General features: G+C 40.1%; 1 protein-coding gene across 1 annotated transcript in view; it reads right to left on the bottom strand.

Moving 5' to 3' along the window:
* AADAC (arylacetamide deacetylase) overlaps positions 1 to 19,914 on the bottom strand; it is a 54,393-nt gene extending 34,479 nt beyond the window's left edge. Inside the window, exon 1 of the mRNA XM_063441016.1 lies at positions 19,639 to 19,914. Within this exon, the coding sequence (XP_063297086.1) occupies positions 19,639 to 19,776 (138 nt within the window). The 5' untranslated portion in view covers positions 19,777 to 19,914. The remainder of the gene's footprint in view (positions 1 to 19,638) is intronic.
* Positions 19,915 to 22,033: the final 2,119 nt, after the last annotated feature.

Genomic DNA, 22,033 nt, shown 5'->3' with positions numbered 1-22,033 from the left:
CATATATCACTAGATAGTCTTACCACGTTTGAAAATGTTTAAAAAATATGCTTTCACCTCAATGCCACATATGTATGAATCTGTGATATTACTGTGATTTTGTCTGCTGTTGTGGCAGCGTATATCATTTCGTCAAACCATGCACAGCAAAAATAAAGAATAAAAAATAAAAAAAAAAGATGATGTGAGACACATGCCATAAGAAATACAAACGTATTTAAAAATATATCAATTTTTAATTTACAATACAAGGAAAAAGATCACCACCAAAAAAAAAAAAAAAAAATCTCTACAGAATATTAGTTTAAACAACAAACAAAAATGAGAGTTTACTTTGAAGATTTAAAATATTAGAAACCAGAGATTACATATAGTTACATTAAAAAAAGTTCATCAAGTTCAACATTTGAAAATCATTCCTTTATGTTGTTGAATCAAAAGAAGGCAAATTAAATAAAACTTGTAGCCATTACCAATTATGCCACATACAAAAAATAACCATATCCTTGATGAAGCTGTTTTTGCAACAAAAATTCAAGCTTTTAATAATAAAAACAAAAAAACTGAAAAGAATCTGAAAACACAACCTCTTTAATAAGTGCAGGCATTTCACATTTTATTGTTCTTACTATAAAGAATCCTTTCCTCTGCTTTACTAAAAAATTTAAAGGGTGACCACTTGTCCGCTGTATACATGCCACACCAAACCAGACGGGAGGTGCAGACTATGCAAAGAGGCCTCCACATAATGCAGCATATAGTAGATGGGTGAAGGGACAGCATACTCAAAGCCAAAACCAGGATGCAGTGATTGTGCACAGATTCTGGGTTAAACCGGACTTAGTCCAGATGGGAGATACCACAAAGGGTAGTTGAGAATGACCTGGCTAAGATCATGGCGAACTTCCAGATCCAGACAGACAAGCAAGTACTGACCAACCAACATAACATTGTGGTGGTCGACGTGGCAATATCCAGTGACCATAACATTAAGAAAGAAAGAACTTGAAAAGGTGGACAAATACTAAGGACTGACAGAGGAGCTAGAAAGAAACATAGAATGTGACAGCAGATAAGAACCGTTTGGCCCATCTCGTCTGCCCAATATTTCAAAATACTTTCATTAGGATGTGGAAAGTGAAGGCAGTAGACACCGTTGTGATAGGAACACTCAAGGATGTAACCCCAAAGTTAGGGAGAGTGGCTTCAGCAAATTCCAGATGGGACATGGGAGATCTCACCCAGTCTCCACTCCTTCAAAAAGTCGTTAAGAACCCACTTCTTCATAAAAGCGTATCAATTAAACTGTTAATAGCTCCTGGCTGATTCCTCTTCAGCAACTGTCACTAGTCTAATACTATCCTTACCTTTTTGTGTCATTTTACCCTACTCCCTCTAGCATGTAAGCTTAATGAGCAGGGCCCTCAACACCTCTGTTCCTGTGTGTCCAACTTGTCTAGTTACAACTACATGTCTGTTCGTCCACCCATTGTAAAGCGCTGCGGAACTTGATGGCGCTATATAAATATCATAATAATAATAATAATAATAATAATAATAATAATAATAATAATAATATAAGAGTGCAGTTCTAAGATACTACACAGAACCCTCAGACTCCAGGCCTCTGTTAGGGGACTCAAGAATGAGGAACACGCAAAAAATATCACTGTGAGGGGTAAGAATGTCAATAGTATTGCTGTTATTATTAATATGCCATTTTAAATAATAAAAGAGACCTTTTTGGTTAATAATTTCAATACAACTGATCATCAGGAAAACTGATCAAGGAAAGTGATAATCAAGTATGCTTTTACTAGCAGGGTTATACATTAAAGAGGGATTTGAAAGGCAATTTCAAAATGTTAAAATAGTTAAAAGTTAAATAGTTAAAATAGTAGAACTAGGAAGAAATCCAACAGATTTTCATTTCAGCATAGCCAGGTGGCATACAATTTTAAACATTTCCAACAATTCACACCTTCGTAAATAACCCTGTAGGAATGAGATTTTGGCTAGAAAGTCTATTTGTCGTAAGCAAGTGTATTATGTTGCAATGTATTTGTTTATACAGCAGATGTTATGGTTGAATGCAAGACTATCATACAGAGCTACGATGTAAGGCTTGCCCTTGTTTAAAGAAAACTCCCTGTATTTTGAATGATTGCCCAGCATATAAAATATGATCTACAATGGGATGGGTGGTAATAAAATTATGGAAAGAAAACAAACAAAAGCAAATCCCATTGGATGCCAGCTACTAAAAACCAAAGGATAAATAAAAGTGACATATATGGAAAGCTAAGTTTCTTAAAGTTAAATCTAGGCTACAGTGTTTAATTCATATAGATTTAATTTCTTTTACGTATTACCCTAGAAGTATCACAGAAAATCTCACCCACACTTTTGTGGTACCAACTTACTTAAAGTAAATCTGTTTTGTGGTATGATTATTTCACATACACCATATTACACTGGAAGGGATTAAATGCTATTTTATTAGCATTAACATGAGAACCACTGTATGCATATTTCTGAGGTAGACCTTAATAATACCCAAAGAGAGTGTAAACTTTTATTTATATAGATTTTGTAGTATAGAATTTAGTTCATAATTCATCACTCACCCTTATTTATACTCTAGTTAGGTTTACCGGCCTTATCTGTAACTAACTAATCTTACTGATTGGGTAACTAAAATAATAGATCAGTTGACATTGCTTTTCAGGAAGGCTTTTGACACTATTGCACACAGAAGGCTCATCAATAAACTGCAATCTTTCAGTTTGGATTGGATTCCGATATTGTTGAATGGTTAAGGCAGTGGCTGAATGAAAGGCAACAGAGGGTTGTAGTCAATGGAGTATATTTAAAGCCAGGTCTAGTTACCAGTGCGGTACTTCAGTACTTGGACCCATTCTCTTCAAAAAAATGTATTAGTGATATTGCAGAAGGTCTTGATGGTAAGGTATGTCTTTTTGCTGATGATATTAAGATATGTAACAGGGTTGATGTTCCAGGAGGAATAAGCCAAATGGCTAATGATTTAGGTAAACTAGAAAAATGGTCAGAGTTGTGGCAACTGACATTTAATGTGGATAAGTGCAAGATAGTGCATCTTGGGCGTAAAAACCCAAGGGCAGAGTACAGAATATTTTATACAGTCCTAACCTCAATATCTGAGGAAAGTTATTTAGGGGTAATTATTTCAGAAGACTTAAAGGTAGGCAGACAATGTAACAGAATGGGAGGAACAGCCAGTAGAATGCTTGGTTGTATAGGGAGAGGTATTAGCAGTAGAAAGAGGGAAGTGCTCGTGCCATTGTACAGAACACTGGTGAGACATCCCTTCGACCGTATCTCCAGAAGGATATTGATAATTTAGAAAACGTTCAGAGAGGGGCTACTAAACTGGTTCATTGATTGCAGGGTAAAACTAAAAGGATCTCCATATGTACAGCTTGGAGGAAAGACGAAACAGGTGGGATATGATAGAAACATTTAAATACATAAATGGAATCAACCCAGTAAAGGAGGAGAATATATCTAAATGAAGGAAAACTACCACAAGAGGACATAGTCTTAAATTAGAGAGATAACAGTTTGAAAATATTAGGAAGTATTACTTTACTTAGAGGGTAGTGGTGCATGGAATAGCTTTCCAGCTGAAGTGGTAGAGGTTAGCACAGTGAGGGATCGTAAGCATGCATGGGATAGGCATAAGGCTATCCTAGATATAGATATAAGAGACTAATGCAAGTATTAAGAAAATTGGGCAGACTAGATGGGGCGAATGGCTCTTATCCGCGGTCACATTCTGTGTTTCTATGAAAGTTCCAATAGGTATAACTATTCCTACAGTCAGATGGTGGGAGGAGTTAAATGATCTTTGATCCTGGCCTCGCATTTGTCCTCATATCCATTCTGTTGCTAAAACTGGTCGATTCCACCTGAATTATATTGCCCGGATCTGCCGTTTTCTTACGCAAGATGCTGCCAGGTGTCAATTCAAAATACTAACCCTTACCGATAAAGCTCTTAAGAACTCTAGCCCCATTACATTTCTTCACTGACTCGTAGGTATTGCCCTTCTTGATCTCTCCACTCTGCTTGTGACCTTCTCCTGTTTTCTGCTCAGACCCGTGTTAATGCTAACCCGCACTTGCAGGACATTTCATGGGCGGTTATTTTCCTTTGGAACAGCCTGACTAACCACATCAGACTCTCACCTAGTCTTCAATCAGTTGGCCTTCCAGAATAAGTTCTATGTCACAAATCTGTCTCTTGCTTTCTCCTAAAGAGCCAAAGCACGCTCTCACCTCGTGTCTATAGTGTCTTTAAACTCCACTCCTCTAGACCAGGGGAACCCAAAAGGTACCGGTAGATGCCCACAATATGAGTCCCATGATGCTTTGTGAATAAAGCATTATGGAAACTGTAGTTTTAAAACATCTGATTATCTCCTATTGGGCACCCCTGCTCTAGACTATAAGCTTTTGAGCAGGGTCCTCATCCACCTATTGTTCCTGTATAATTTTGTAATTGACTCTTTTTTTGTTAAAGTCCCCCCTTTCATAATATTGTAAAGTGCTGCGGAATAATTACATAGCTGAAAAGAGACTTGCGTCCATCAAGTTCAGCCTTCTTCACATATGGTTTTGCTGTTGATCCAAAAGAAGGCAAAAAACCCAGTCTGAAGCGCTTCCAACGTTGCAACAAACTAGGACAAATATTCCTTCTTGACCCCAAAACAGCAGTCAGATTATTTATAAAATATTTTACCAGGAAAGATACATTGAGATTTCTCTCGTTTTCAAGTATGTCCTGGATCAAGTAGCTATTACTCCACTAATTAGAAATTATATCCCTGTATGTTATGTTTTTGCAAGTATTTATCCAATTGCAGTTTAAACATCTGTATGGACTCTGATAAAAACCACCTCTTCAGGCAGAGAATTTAATTTACTTATTGCGCTTACTGTAAAAAACTTTAAAAAAACCTTTTCTTTGCCTTAGATGAAATCTCCTTTCTTCCAGGGTAAATGCGTGACCTCGTGTCCTGTGTATAGCCCTGTTTATAAATAGATTTTCAGATCATTGTTTGTACTGGCCACAAATATATTTGTATAATGTTATCATATCCCCTCTGAGGCGCCGTTTTTCCAAACTAATGAGATTTAAATTTTTTTACCTTTCTTCATAACTAAAATGCTCCATTCCTTTTATCAATTTTGAAGCTCGTCTCTGCACTTTTGTGGTCTTACCAGTGATTTACAAAGAGGCAAAATTATATTTTGATCCCGAGAATTTATGTTCCTATTTATACATGACAAAACCCTACTGGCCTTAGCAACTGCAAATTGACATTGCATATTGCTGCCTAATTTGTTGTCTATAACAATTCCCAAATCCTTCTCGTGTGTGGTTATCCCTAATTCATTACCATTTAGGGTGTAAGTTGCTTGTGCATTCTTGACCCCGAAGTGCATAACTTTGCATTTCTCTACGTTAAATTTCATCTGCATTTTAGTGCCCAGTACCCCAATCTATCCAAATCCCTCTGCAGCAAAGCAATATCCTGCTCACATTTTATTACTTTACAAAGTTTTGTCTCATCTGCAAACACTGAAACATGGCTTTCAATGCCTATTTCAAGATCATTTATAAATATGTTAAATAGAAGCGATCCCAAAACAGAACCCCGAGGGACACCACTTACCACTTTTGTCCAGCCTGAAAATTTACCATTAATGACAACACGTTGTACTCTATACGTAAGCCAATGTTATACCCAAGAACAAGAATATTCATATAGACCAATTTCTTTTAGTTTGAAGACTAATCTATTGTGAGGAACCTTGCCTTGGCAAAATCCAAGTAGATCACATCCACTGCAACACCCTGATCTATACTTCTGCTTACTTCTTCGTAGAACACAATTAGGTTAGTTTGGCATGACCTATGTTTCAAAAAACCATGTTGATTATTGCTAATAAAGTTCTTCCCAATAAATTCCTGAATATTATCCCATAATAGCCCTTCAAATATTTTCCCAATCACAGAAGTTAAGCTCACAGGTCTATTATTTCCAGACAAGGATTTGTAACCCTTTTTAAATATAGGATCAACATCTGCCTTCCTTCAATCCTCCAGTACAATACCTGAAACAAAAGAATCTTGAAAAATTAAATACAGAGATTTACCTTTTTCCCCACTTAGCTCCTTAAGTACTCATGTTTGAATACCGTCAGGCCCCGGAGATTTATTTGCATACATTTTCTTCAACTGCTGTAGCACCTTGTCTTGAGTCATCCAATCACAAGTTTTTTTTCAGCAATCATTTTCATATCTCTTGCCATGGGATCCTCAATATTTACTGAAGAAAAATAGTTATTTAAAATTTCTAGTTATTTAATAGTTATTTAAAAAAAGAAAATTAAAATTTTCCTGGTTTTCATTAGCCAACAGGCCCATCTCTGTTTCCAGTGTACCTACACTTTCATTTTTTTAGCATTTGATGTACTTGAAACAAAATTTAGGGTTGGTTTATCATTCTTTGGCTATCAATTCCTCATTTTCTAGTTTAGCCACTTTAATTTCCTTTTTGCAAGCATTTTTGGCTTCCTTATATCTTATATAGGATGCCTCTGATTTGTCCAATTTAAATGCTTTAAATGCCCTTTTTCTTATTTTGAATCTCGTTTTACTTCTCTACTAAGCCACATTGGTTTCAATTTGTTTCTTTTATATTACTCAATGGTACATACTTGGAAATGTACCTTTCTAATATTTGTTTTAATAGTTTCCATTTATCCTCAGTGGTTTTTTTGTCCTCAAAGTAATGGTCTAGCGACTGGGATACCGGTTCCCGTGTGCCCGGATCCAAGAGGAGGGCCTCAGTCAGTCTCCATGTCCAGGTAGAGGGTTGGAAGAATGCGAACTCAAGTTCAATGATGACCGAGCCATGATCCGACCATGTAGCGGATTCAATCTTGGCAGATCTCAGTCGCAAAAGGCCTACTTGCTTAATGAAAAGATAGTTGATCCGAGAGTATCGATCATGAAGAGCAGAATAATAGGTGAAGTCCTTAGTCAAGGGATTGAGGGTCCTCCAGCAGTCTACGAGATTCATGTCGACCAACGCTCTCATAATAGAGCGTATACAGAGTTGGGAGATGCTACTGTGTCCCGTCGAGGAATCCATGACAGGATCCAGTGGGGCATTGAAGTCCCCCCTGAGGACCAGGGTGCCCTCTGAGAAGTTGTTTAGCTTAGCTAGGGTCCCTCTTTTATTGGTAATGTGGACACTGGCAAATGTATAGATCATGCCCGCAATCACCCCTTTCAAGAAGAGAAAGCGTCCGTGGGGATCACATAGGATATCCAGCTTTTGGAATTCCAGTGTTGCTGCTAATAGAATTGCTACTCCAGCCTTCCGGGCCATGGGATGGTTGCAAAAATGGTTCGACGGGTATGTTTTGCTCTGGAGTTTGGGGGCAGCACCAGAGCGAAAGTGTGTTTCCTGTAGCATCGCAACCGATATGCGTTGGTGTTTCAGTTCCCGGAGTAGATTTGTTCTCCATTCCGTTATGTTTAATCCTCTGCAGTTGTATGTGAGAACAGACAGGGGAGCAGGACGATAGCAGTCCCGGTCCCGAAGTCTACGCCCGTTCAATGCATCTCACTTTCACAACCCTCCCCACACTGCACCCCATCACGAGGCCCCCTCGAGAGACCCGGCCTCCCGGTATGGATCCGCCAAGTGGGAGAGGGAGGAAGATCCCTGGAGTGGAGCGCAAGGCCATGGGGGGGGGGGGGGGGGGGAGGGGGCCAGGATCAAGTGGGAAGAGGAAGGTGATGCGAGAAAGGGAAGAGAGGGGGGGAAAGAGACAGATACCCTATCTGACTGGCTCTGACGTTGGGGTGAGAAGTACCCCAAAGGTATCACCTCTCCAAGAGAGGCGACTCATGCTACGGCGGATTACTCTGAGAACACGCCCCAGTAACCAGACCAGGTGTCCGCTGTTCGAGTGTGAGCACGAGCGTGGGTTGAGGTATGCGGTCCCGAGTCCGACCAAGTGTGCTCAGATGTGTAGGGTATGGACAGATCCAATCCACACTGTACCCCTACGTTGCTAATCTCCAGTTGAAAGAGTGCGATTCATTGTAATCATAAATAAGCATGTATAACAGAACGGTAAATGGAACATAAATATAACAGGGGGGGGGGGGGAAGAGGATGAGGAGCAAGACAGGGCTTCCCGGGTCTAAATGGGTACGCACTCAGCAGAGCCCTCCTGCCCCGGCATCTTCTGGGCTGTGGCTCCAGTGGGGATCCGCCTCTGCGTCTTCGTGGAGCCTGCTGTGGTCGTGGCTCCGGTCCCAAGGGCGCCGGAACCCAATTGCAGGTCCAGGGCCTCCAGGAACCACGGTATCTCTTCTGGCCAGCGCGCTGACACCCAACCGTCCTGTTGGGGGGCCAGCAGAGCGAACGGGAATCCCCATTTGTACGTGATGTGTTCACGGAGGGCCATTGTCACCGGTCGGAGTGCCCTCCTAGCTGCGAGCGTGATGGGTGAGAGGTCGTTGTAGATGGATACCTGGGATCCCTGGTAGTTCCACATGGGGCGTTCTCGGGCCCTTTGCATAATAGCTTCTTTGACCGTGAAGGAGTGGATGCAACAGATCATCCCTTAATCAGTCCTCCATAGAGTGTGGCCGTAAGGCTCTGTGTGCCTGCTTGAACTCAAAACACTGGGGGGCATCATTCTGCAATAGGAGCTGAAACAGGCCTGATAAGACTTCCTCCGCGTTCTCTTTCCCCTCAGACTCTGGGATCCCTCGAACCCGAACGTTGCACCTGCGACCTCTGTTGTCCATGTCCTCCAGGTGTCTTCTCATATTAAGGATTATATCTCCCTGCCTTGCGATAGCCACATCCTTGGTGCTTGGGCGGTCACTTCATTCCGGATTCCCGCCATCTCTGCATGTAGGGCATCTTGGATGGTGGTAGTCAGGGTAAGTAAATCAGTTTTGGTAGCCATCGATGCCGCTTTGGAATGGAGTTCCTCTCCAATCCACTCCAACGTAAACTGCTCTGTACCCACCGATGATACAGGTGACGGTGGTGCCGATCCCGAGCTCACATGCTCGCCGCTGGGTCCGCGGTGGGGTTGCACAAAATCATCCATCGGGCCCTGTTGTTGGCCCGGTTGTGAACCCCTCAGGGTTTGGGGGTGCTACGTGCGGCGATTACGACCCATTTGCCATCTGTAGCTTTATTTTAATTGCATTTTGAGGGGTTTTGTGGAGCGGAGCACACTGATCAAGCAGCCATCTTGGTCAGAGTCGTGGCCATGCCCCCTGCTTTTGCTTTTTTGAGTTTATTTAAAAAAATTACCATATTGTGATTACTATTTCCCAAATGCTCCCCTACTTGAATGTTGGTTAAAAAGATCAACATTGTTTGTTATAACGAGATACAGACAATCATCCTTTCTAGTTGGTGCTTGTACCAGTTGTGACATGAAGGTGTCATTTAACACATTCAAAATCCTTATTCCCCTTGCTAAAGTACTAGTCACTCTATTCCAATTTATGTCCAGGTAAATAAAATATCAAATAATTAACGGGTTATCCCAATTTGCAGCTTTCCAAATTTGCTCTAACAGCTGTTCTTCCTCATTAATATTTACATTAGGTGTTTATAACATATCCCAACCAATAATTGATTTCCCTTAGATTGCCCCAAGCAGATATCTACCCATAAAGCTTCCACATTTTCCTCATCAAACTCCACATGTCTAAGATTTGACTTTAACTCCTGGTTGACATACAAACAAACCCCACCACCCTTTTTGTTTTTCCTATCCTTCTTAAATAATGTACACCCATTTATATGAAACTACTACTAATAATAATAATAATCTAAACCACTAGTGTAGAATGTAACATTCTATTTTCCTATTCAGATTAGATACGGATGTCTATGCCTACTTGGTCCTCTCCAAATTCATATAAGCAAGTTTTTTGTTTATATAATTGGTCACATTTACAATGTGTGAAAAAAAAAATTAAATAAAGTTTAGACCCTGTTTGCTAGACTTTACCCCCTGACCTAAGATGTGGGTTCTACTCGTTTAACCCCATGTACTCAATCCAAGACAAAGGGAGGGGTCGTGGCCTTATGGTTTAAACATCATAAACCTTTTAGATTTGAAGTAGGCAACCTTTGAAATTGCAGATGTCTAGCAAGGCATTAGGAGAGATGTCTCTGGATTGTAGAAGGTTGCCGACTCCCGCTGTAGATATGCGTTTGTCACTTTAAAACGACTTTATAAAGAGATCCAAATTCACCCTGTGATATTTTTTCCCCCCACCAGTGATAGCCCTAGTAGAGAAGCCAATATGGAGGCTTGTCTATTAGAGCATCCAGAATCCAACAGCCATGTGAAAATCCCATGGGTGACACAAACAATCCTGTTAGAGCTTGCAAGGTGTGAATGGATTATTTCCAGATAATTGGCATTTTTCTTCACAAATACTCACACACTTGTTCATTCACTCAGCAGCACCTCCAGCCACTGACAAGGAGATGTGGGGGAGGTTAGCTGCAGAATTAATCAGGACATATGCAGGATTATATTTTAACACCATGCTTAGTGTTCGTTCTTACAATGCTAATAGAATTTTGAAATAGATTGCAAATTAAACAAGGGGTGGGGGACATTTAACCACCTTCCTCCATAGACCAGTCTCCACTAGCAATGAATCTGCCAAAGCGGATTTTATTAATTTAGCAATTTCGTAAAAAAAAAAAAAAAAAAAAAAAAAGGACCGTGATATTTACCATTAGAACTCACGTGCAGAGCGCAGCTCAAAAAAACTTATTTTCCTAGCATAAGTGCAGGATTTGTATGATGCTGGAAACGTTCCACTTTCTCACTGTTTGCAACTCTAAATATGGAAAACCTCTTAAAAAGCATGCTTGAGTCTGTAAGACCCCAGAATAGATTACAAACAAGTTTTGCAATTTTGCTTTCAATTTACTCCAATTTGATGTGACTACTGAATAAATGGGACCGTGTATTGAGCAAATCTAAAGGAAAACATGTCACCATTACTATGGATATGTAATTATACTAAACAATGCGGTAGAGGTCTTGCTGTTCCAAATGTGAAAAACAATTCCCATAAATATGCTAGATGTTTTTCTTAATTCCTGCCATTAGATCAGGAATTAAATCACTTTTGCTTATGTAGCCCTAGCCACACCTCCCCTGGCTGTGACTGACACAACCTGCATTAAAACAAAATGGTTTCTGTAACGGAGCTCCCTGTACCCCGGCTGAATACCTCTGCCAAGGACCGTTTCCTAGCTGGAACAGAGGACAGACCTCAGCACTCCTACCCCCCCAGTCACCGTGACTTGACTGGGGTCCTGAAACCACTCTGCCCTGGAGCCGAATGGGGAACACTTTCTATCCACCCACAGGCACTTGAATTTCACAGGAACTGAACTAACAATTATCTCCAGGCACAGAAAACCATTCAATATTACAAAAAAAAACAAATACCTTTAAAACACAAACACATAAAAGAAAAAAAACCCACAAAAGTTACATCCCCTGATAGCTCCGAACCGGGTGACCAATATATCCAAAAATCACCCAAAATCGGTTCAGGGGTTTGGAATTTCCCTAAAAGCAGGGCTCGAGTCCTGCAGGAATGCGTGGGAACGACATTCCTGCACTTTTTTCACAGCAGGAACGCCGTTCCCCCTGCAGGCCCTCAGGGGGCGGCAAAATAATGCCACCCCCAAATGCCCTGTGTTCCGTCTGAAATGGGGGGGGGGCACCTGATGGACCCCCCCTTCAGCGGGCGGCTCTCTCCCTGTCACACGCGGCGAGGGAGCGGTGTCCTCTCTGCTCCCTCTCGCCGCACGCATTTTTCTGATGCAGGGAGCCAGAATATGAGGTCATATACTGGCTCCCTGCATCAGCAGAGAAGACACCGCTGCCTCGCCGCGTGTGACAGGGAGAGAGTCGCCCACCTCACTGCAGCCAGCTTTCTTAACAGGTAGGGAGGCTGGATGGGTGGGAAATGTTAATTTTAATAATATTAATAATTGGTATATATGTATGTCTGTTAGTGTGTGTGTGTATGCTTGTGTGTGTGTGTGTGTGCATTTACGTCTGTAAGCGCATGTACGTGTGTGTATGAGTGTATGTGCTTCTGTTAGTGTATGCGTGTGTGTATATGAGTCACGTGTGTGTACTTCTGTTAGTGCATGTTTGTAAGTGTCTGTCAAATCAGGGAGTATGTTTGTCATTTAGTGTGTGTGTCTCTCTGTCAATGAATGCATGTGTGTCATTGAATGTGTGTGTGTGTCAAATCAGTGACGTCTGTGTGTTTGTCATTGGGTGGGTGTGTGTGTATCTGCCAGTGTGGGTGTCTGTCTGAGAGTGTGCTTAAAGGGACACTATAGGCACCCAGACAAATTCAGCTCATTGAAGTGGTCTGGGTGCAGTGTCCCAGTCCCCCTAAACCTGCAATAATTACCTTGAGGAATAACTCCACCTAACTGATGCTGGACGTCCTCACCCTGTGCATGAGGACATCCAGCATCTGCTAAATACCCATAGGATTTTAACCCCTTCAGTGTCGAGTGGGGGAGGGGAGGACATGAGGGAGGGGGCACTATAGGGAATTATAGTGCCAGGAAAACAGCTTTGTTTTCCTGGCACTATAGTATTTCTTTAAAAGTAGCAGGAAAAGGTGGGTTCTTAATCAGGAAGCAGTGCGCCCTTGACAGGAGTGGGTGGTAAATTTAGATTGGGGTGTGCTCAGGTATAGTCATGCCTAGGGCAGCACAAAATTAAAATACACCACTGTGTGAGTGTCTGAGTATGTGTGTGCCTCTGTGAGTGTGTCTGAATGTGTGTGCACACACACGTTTATATATGCATACGAGTGTTCCCACACTTTTTTCCCAGGACTTGACCCCTGCCTGAAAGTCGTAATTTTGACCGACCATAGTCCTATGCTCAAAACAGTTCCATAAACCAGTGCTAACGGTCGTTCAAGTTCGGTAGTTTAAAAATGACCAAACTACCGAACGGAATCCATAGTTCTACCCTTCTACAGTCCCCTTCTAAGTTGTGAACAACCGAACGCAGGCGATGATGGAAGTCCAGCAGTGTTTGGGAGTTTCTGTGTCAGATTTCAGTTTCATGAACTCGACGACCAAACACTGCTGCCTGCGTTCATGCAAACAAGATGGCTGCCACCTCGTGGTTGTTCATGCAAACAGCGGCCACCCAGACAAACAATTAGAACACTGCAGTGGAACATGTTACAAACTGTCAATAAGGCTTAACAAGCTCCCGGGTGGTCCATGATTTGTGCGCCTGTTCGGTTCCCAAACCGAATAGAGAAAGGGCACAAACCAAGCAAGTTAAGAGGGAGGGGTCCCAAGGTGTCTCCGGCTGCCACTGGGGAGAGAGGCCATTTGTCTCCTCTCCCTGCATGATACACTGCTGCTGGGGAGAGAGACCGATCGTCTCTTCTCCCAATAACACACTCTGCCACTGGGGAGTAAGGACAACACACTTCTCTCCCAATTACTCGCTCGGCCATTGGGGAGGGTCACCGAGGGTGACCGACTGTCCCAACTCCTGACATCTCCATCTGTGGTTGGAAATCTGGGCAGCCTGCCCAGCATCCCTGGAGGGCCAGTGGAGAGACCTCGGTCCCATCTCCACCTGCCAACTGGAGGGGACTTCCCAGGACCAGTCGATAAGGTCTCTTATTTCTGGGTCTGTTTGGGAAGTAGGTGGTACAGTGCCCAGGTCGCCTGATGACAGGCATAGCTGCTGAGGAGGAGGGAGGAAATTCAATGCTCAGTCCATATGCCCCGTCATGTCTGAGACAGGTGAAATTACACTTTGGAGAAAGCAAGCATAGTTCTGTTCGAGCTCGCACTCCAGGTTAGCCAGGAAGGACAAATCCTGTTGCAATTTTGCCACCAATGTAAGCCCCAAGCTGACTTCCTGTTTGTTGCGTATGCACCCGTAGCGGGTACTGTCCAGGTTTTCAAACCCTAGGGGATCCACAAAAGCCTCCCATAACAACCCAAGCCCAACTTTCCTTTCCCTCTGGGAGCTGGTAGGGTAGAGGTGGCCTGCATGCCACTGCAAGGCCCGGTGGGATTCGTCCAACCATATCTCGATTTTGACCAACCGCTCTAGTTCTCTTACCCACTCCTCTAAGGGCTGCTCTCCCAGAAACTGTATTTGCAGGTCGAATTGAACAAGCCCCCAAACAGAATCCATACTTCTACCCTGGAGCTTGTTTCCACCGAACAGTGCCCTTCTAAGTCATATAGAACTGATGTCAGGTGACGATGGAAGTCCAGCAGTGTTCAGGAGTTTGTGTGTCCAATTTCTGTTCCATGAACTTGAATGACCGAACACTGCTGCCTGCGTTCATGCGAACAAGATGACTGCCACCTCGTGGTCGTTCACGCGAACAGTGGCCACCCAGACGAACAATTAGAACACTGCGGTGGAACGTGTTACAAACTGTCAATTAGGCTTAACAAGCTCCCGGGTGGTTCATGCATCTGTTCGGTTCCCAAACAGAATAGAGAAAGGGCACGAACCAAGCCAGTTAAGTAGTCTTTTACAGGTTTCCCTGCAGGGCCCATAGTCTGCAAGCAGGAGGCTGGCAAGCAAGCTCCTCCAGGAGCCCGTGGCAAACTCACATGGGAAGGGGAGTTTGTCACAGTTTAATTTTCAATCAGAAGTAACTTACTTTAAAAGTTTGTATCTCTTGCTCTGTAAAATGAACTTTAATTATATACAGGAGGCTCCTGAATGGTCTAGCAAGCTAAGAAAGCAATAGATAGAAAATTCTAAAATAAACAGAAATTTGGAAATGTAAATATTAGATGACTCTTTCCAGTAAGTGTTTAGGAAGGCACGCAGGGAGATGTGACAAGAGCTGTATAAACTATTAATTCACAATTTATTGAATAGCGGTGGAGAAATGTGGAAGCGCAACACTATGTAGAAATATGCTGAGCAAGGAATGAGGTTACAGGCACCAGGGGTTCTTTGTCAAACCCAACATTTTTGTTGAACTAGGGGAGGGTAGCAGTGGCCGGTTGGCACCATGACTACAACAACAGGCTGTAGTTGTTATGGAGCTTAGAGTACTCATTTGAACAGGTTCTAGTTATTTGATCATGCATACCATATGATAAAAAACATACACACATGCTTTCATTCTGTGTAATATCAAAATAATTTATCCACCTTCAATTTCTGTAAACAAATTAGAAAATACATGAAAACAAATATTTTATTACATTTTAAATCTATAGTTATCCCTGAGAATATGCATGACATTATTATTATACAAGTGAGTGATATATAGAATAGTGATATAATGAATAAAAAAAAAAAAAAAAAAATTATATATATATATATATATATATATATATATATATATATATATATATATATATATATATATATATATATATATATATATATATATATATATATATATATATTGAATGGCGGAGCCAGCGCCTGAATGAGCTAGACGCAACTTCCACAGCTCCGCATCTTAGTTCCGATAATACGGATTTTCCAGAGCCTGAAACTTAACTACTGGGCTCAGAGGGCTTTTTCGAATACCCTGATATTTCACAGGGACTTCTCCAGACATACCCTCACATGGTGCAGAGCTTTTCGCCACGTAGCAAAGCAACTTTAGGAGAATTCTATCCCTTATAAGTGGGGTCCTCACCGCCTAATGGCGGAAAAAAATGGCAAGACGCCACTCTTCTCGCATCTCTCTGACGTTCCAACTTTTCTCCAGTCCTTGGGTCTCCCAGCGACAGCAGCTCCAACAGATGCCCGTCCATCCTGGAATGTTGCAGAAATAAATCCCTTTGTTCCCAGAGGAACAGTGCAAAGAACTGATGACTTTCCGACTTGAGATTTGCAGTTGCCTATCCATGTGTCAACTTATATTGTTCCATACTTTTCTATTTACAGTACATAGTGTTCAGTTTCATTTATTTGTTTATTAGTTCTTTTATGTTGATATACTGAACCTCACAATCTACATCCTCCGCATTCTACCCTAATTACCACACATTCAGCTACTTACCAGGAGTACCTTACCCATTACAAGATAAATGTCCAAGGCCCTGGATAATGGCAAGCCATTATGTCCACGTTTTTCCAGCCAAAGTGTGCATGAGATTGATATTTTGTATGTGTGGAACTCGGGCGCTTATTCATAATATGAATGAATTGCATTGGCAATAGCTGCTGTAGCACTCTATGGGTTACCCTATTGACCCAGAAATCAAACAGTAAACAAAATAGATTAAGAATAAAATACGCTGTCCTCCATTATTTGGACTTTTGAAATACGGCGCTATTAAGCGCAAGGACATTGTAGCTTTCTCTTTCATCAAACAAACGAACGGGATTAGCCAGATTCATCATTTCCACCATTTGTATAAAGAACTGGCATACAAACAACGTACAAAGTCAGCCAAACACGTCACTTCTGCCATTCGTACGAATTAATAAGTAAAGGATTAGTGAAAGCACATGGTTCCGATAATGCCCCCCACCAAACGAACATCCTATTGGACGAAAGAACCACTGAACCCTTTATAAAAAGAGGGATGCGAATTGAAAAATGCACCACTTGTAAAAGCCTGTGGACAGCATATTTTATTCATCTACTTCGTTTTATCTCCCATGTGGAGTTTACTTTTGTTTGTAATTTAATAAAGTTAGTTATTTTTAATTTACAAAACCCTCTGGAACCAGCATTCTTTTTATCTACATCTCAAGGGGGTCTTTGCCACTCCATAATTGGCAAGTGTGAGCTAAAACTTGGTGCCAGTAACATATGGGCTCCAAATCAAAAACACACACACACTCTGACGTTTGTAAAGGGCTACAAGAAAGAAGGTCTTGGTTACTACCATAAAAGGCACAGAAAGCCAGCACGTTCAGAGCCATAACGTCAAAAGGCTCTTTAATTGTGAGCCTTCCCTTTTTATTGTAACAATATCACACTATTATATTTTTTCTCTGTCTTTTTCCGGCATGTGTATGAAAACATTCTATAATGCATGGGTAAGCTATGAATCTTGTTAGCGCTGCACTTTACACTGTTTGTGTCAAAAGGGGGTAATATCACCTAATTCTGTCTAAACACATTGTGGTTTTTTTGTTTACAACCTGTGCATTAACCTATGTACGGCAAAATACCCCACCATCACTCTGCAGGGCACATAACGCCAATTACCTGCACCCTCCTAGACAATTGTTCGCACATTTCTTGATTAGACATGCGTTTGACAGAATAATTCAAAAATGGGTGGATACCTTACCTGTGCTGATATTCGTACTAAACACAGTTTTCTCTATCTAATGTTCTTTTATGCACATGGTGTAAAGTGATATTTATGCATACCCGCAAAAATAAAGCATTTAAACAACAACAACAAAATATATATTTTGAATGAACAAATGCAGATAGCGAAGAAGATAACAAAGATGGTTCAGTTAAGGATACCAAAGCAAAAAAAAAAAAAAAACACACAGCAGGGTTGCAATGATCATATCAACCAGGAGTACAGCCCCAATAGCATTCAGTTAGGGCTAGTTTTACAGATGTATAAGCAGAATGTTTTGACAAACACACCAAGCAGAATTATGATGATTTTGCAAGACCACGTGAAAGAATTGTAGGAGTCACACAGCTTATAACGTTATAAATCAAGTCCAATATAGTTCATATGATAAAGCCACTAAAATGACAAACAAATCCCATAATACAATCTTCCTTTGCACCAAGTTACTTTAGGTATTTACTTGTAGCTTGGAAACTTGGTAGAGTTACAACAATGTAACATTTATCATTCTCTGCCAATGCTGGCAAGAAAACATAATGAAAATAGCACATTTTGTAAAAATTGCAACACAACTTTTGGCTCCCAAGCACTTCCTAGTACAGAGGCTGTTAAACGTGTATCCATTCTATTATTGCTGGATTACATTTCCATGAAGCAACAATCAGATAATGTAAAATTGCATTTAAAACATTTTTTAAAAAAATGTTTTAAAAAATAATTAATAAACCCGCCAATAATGGCAGATCATTTTGCAAAGTTCGAAGCTATTTCAATTACTGAGTTTCGCTGTCCACGCTCTGAATTGTCATCATTACTCTGAGACTTCTAGGGAAGCACAGCTTCATAAGATAAAACATAAAATAAAAGTTCATAATCAAAACACAAACATTGCTATACTGTTTTTATGGTCACCCCTCTACAACAACATGTTCTGCAGAAAAATATTATGCTAGTGTTTTATGGAAGATAAGAAAGAGCTAGATTTCAAAGTCCAAACTTCAATTACTCATAATTAGGAGGTCTGGCTTTAGATGTTTTTTTCATTGCAGATATTCCCACAGCTCCTCCCTATTCCACAGAGACAGCCCATGACAACACAATGTACAAAAATAAACATCAAATGCATATAGAGGATAGCTCCTGTGTCTGTTTTAATAAGTTATACCACTGCGCAAATTCTTCATAATTAGATTGATGGCTACCACAAGGGGTTAATCTTGTTAAAGTGATTCTCCCCTATTACTTTCATCTTAGTATATATATATATATATATATATATATATTAAAATAAACATAACACAAACAACACAACACAGAGCGAATTCGCCTTCATCAATGCAAATCCACCATTATATATGGCATATTACTTTTTTACATTGTAGTGGTTATTTCACAGCCTTTTAAGGGTACCCATGCTGGAAATTTAAATATGAATATACACATATATACACACACACACACAAAAATCTATATGGATTGTATGAATACTGGGGTAAAGCTGAGAACATAAAGCACCCCTTTAGCATTATGCATTGATTTAATATATATATATATATATATATATATATATATATATATATATATATATATATATATATATATATTAAAAGCTATATTTGACTAATGCTCATGAATGCTGCACAAACAAAACAAACAAGAGCAGGAATGAACAGATTTATTTGGAAGTCAAAAATCTGCAAATAGACTGTTTACACAAGGAAGGGGATGATAGGGCCATGCCAAGTTTAAGTAACACACAAGGTCAGCAAACAGGACTGCACTCCTCAATAAAACCCATAGAACCTGCTGCAGTATGGTATTTATACTCCCATTAGGCAGTGGCACTGAAAGAATAATAAATAGGGTATTCTATTCCAATTTAGTAACAGGTGAAGGATGCAGGACCATGACAAACCCCCTAGGATTAACTCTTTCTGAGCTACTCTTTTTTTTATTTATTTTTTACCACAAGCACACAAAATGTAAAATTCTAACTAATAAGCAAGGTAATAACTAATCTATTGAATGCAAGGAGGGTGCCTAAATAATTGCATTCTAAAGGGGTTAATTGGATTCTTCATTCATTTGCCATTTTTCCCATCTGAAGACTGACACAATAATCAATGAAGGCATATTTTTGTCTCATATAGAAAATTATCAGAAAATAAGAGAATGAGTGAACTCACCACATGACCAAGAGTCCTGAATGTTGCACTCAACAATAAGATTTTCCATTTCTCCTCTACGTTGTCTGGAAGGGGTTGATAGATGTAATAAGCCAGCAGCAATGTCACCAGTCCAAAGCAGAGTAATTTGGATGCCATGTCTAAATGCTCACTAAACGACTAAAGTGATTAAGCACCTTCTCACAAACTGTGACAAGTCAGCAGCAGACACTGATAGGGGAAAGTTAATCTGCTGGACCTAAGCTCATGTGTATCTGATCAGAAGCAGTGCACACAGCCTGCTTGCAACAGCCAGTTAGAAGGCGTGTTAGCAAGCTCTTTAACAAGTAAGCAAATTGCATGTACTCAAAGTTAAGTTTATACTGCAGTCACAATGTATCTGACAGACTCATTGTTATTACAGTTTGTCCTTCCACCCAGCATGCATATTGCAGGGTTCATTAGCTGAAATTAATGATGTGCACTTTTAGAAACGCATGCAGGAAATTGAATGCAAATGTTTAATGTATTAAATTACCAGAGAGCTTAAAGTTAGCTTTGCTAGTTTCTGGGATTGACATTTCAGTAAAAAAGAAAAAAATGTGAATCCATTGGTTTACTTTCTCCTGTCATAACATTGAAATCAGCAAATTGGAGGTTTGTTCTTGACAAATAGCATAACATTAAAATAAAAAAAATAAAAACAACAACCAAATTTCTAGTAATTTAAAACAAATACTGAGGAAAACACAAACTCAGACATATCAGTTTGTTTACTAAACTATCTGGACATTGTTCATAATGTTTAAAAATGTTTGAATTTTGTAATTTGGTTCCGAAATAAGTCAGACTTTTTTTCTGGATTTCAACTAGACCAGACAATGCTAGACAACTGAACTATAGACTCTGATGTTTAAAATCCACGAACATTACTTACAGGGACACTCAAGATTCCCAAAGCTGTTCAGCTTGCTGAGGTAATTTATGTGTGATTTTTTAATTACATTTATAAAAAGAGCGAATTTTAATAGAAATTAAACTTGTAACAGCCCCCTGGCTGTAAGTCAGACAACTTCCTGGTTTGGTTAGCTCAGTGGAGCTAAACTCAAGAGGCAGCAATTACCCAGAGCTGCCTTGCAAAGAATTCTCATTGAGCTGCATTGGGAAGTCTGTGTTTGGACAGCCACAGAAAGTCTACGCTGGGGAAGAAGGGGAGGGCTTGCAAAAAGCTGTGATCTGCGACTTTTCATGCTCTTATGAGATATGGTCCCCAATGAAAATGCATAATTAAATGTATGCATGTTTGCATTGGGTGTATTTATACTAAACAGTGACTTTTATTTATGTTAGTATTTTGACAGTGGAGTGTCAATTTAAAAGAACTGACAGTGTAAAAATAATGGAAAGAAAAAAACAAACCTTGGCTGTGCAAGGATTGAACACGGGGCAGCTGGCCATTGCTTGCTAGTCAGCCACCACATTAAAAAGAAGTGTAATTTCTTCTAAATTGTTCCACCTGCCATGCAGAGGGTGGGGGCATATGGGAGCTTTTTTTATCCTCCCTATAGTTAGGTGGGGGTCATATCACTCCCATATCTTTTTGTTTTAACATTATACAGGGATATTTATTAAAGTGAGAAATCAAAGTCCATTTCAAATTTAAAGTCAAAATTACAGAACTGGAAAAATTATTGTTTTGCATATTTCCAAATGTGCATCCTTGCTGTTGCATTCAGTCCCAATTTTGCTTTTTTTTTATTTTTAGAAAGTATTTCCAGTTCGCCTGTTTTTAATTTAAATTTAAAATTAATTTTGAATAACCCTCTGTGTGTGTAGTAACACTGCATTACTAAACATTCTGTTTTGCCATTCTGATTTAATTCACAAAAATTCTAAATGTAATGACTTTCACACATTCAAATGACCTCAGATTAAGCATTTAAGGAACTGAAGTTGAAAAATCTGTGTGCACTTAAGTGGGTTAAAGGGACTTAAAAAGTTCCATTGCCTAAAAATTATCTTTAGATCTTGATAAGGATTTTGATTAAGGATTTTGATTTTCTTGTAAACCTTATTTGGCAAGAAAGGTTGTAATATAATGGCATGAATTCAGTTCATGCAAGTTCTTACATGGGAATCAGTACTGTACATGCCCATGTGCTTTCACTGCAATTAGTCAAGCTAATTACATAGTTTGAGATTTCAAGTGCTTTGTGATCATGTGTATGGCATCACTCACAATCACTAAAGAGGATGCATCGTAGGAGAGTACCTGAAAGTAAAACATAAATAAGTGAGAGACAGAGATAGCGTGTGTGTGTGTGCCATCACACCTATATGATCTTGTTGGATATTCCATTACAATACTATGGGCATTAATATGGAGTTAGCACCATCTCTCATCCGGAAAAACTTT

This window comes from Pelobates fuscus, chromosome 2 (genome assembly GCF_036172605.1).
Source record: "Pelobates fuscus isolate aPelFus1 chromosome 2, aPelFus1.pri, whole genome shotgun sequence".
Classification (NCBI taxonomy): Eukaryota; Metazoa; Chordata; class Amphibia; order Anura; family Pelobatidae; genus Pelobates; species Pelobates fuscus.
This window is presented reverse-complemented; position numbering and strand designations above follow the sequence as displayed.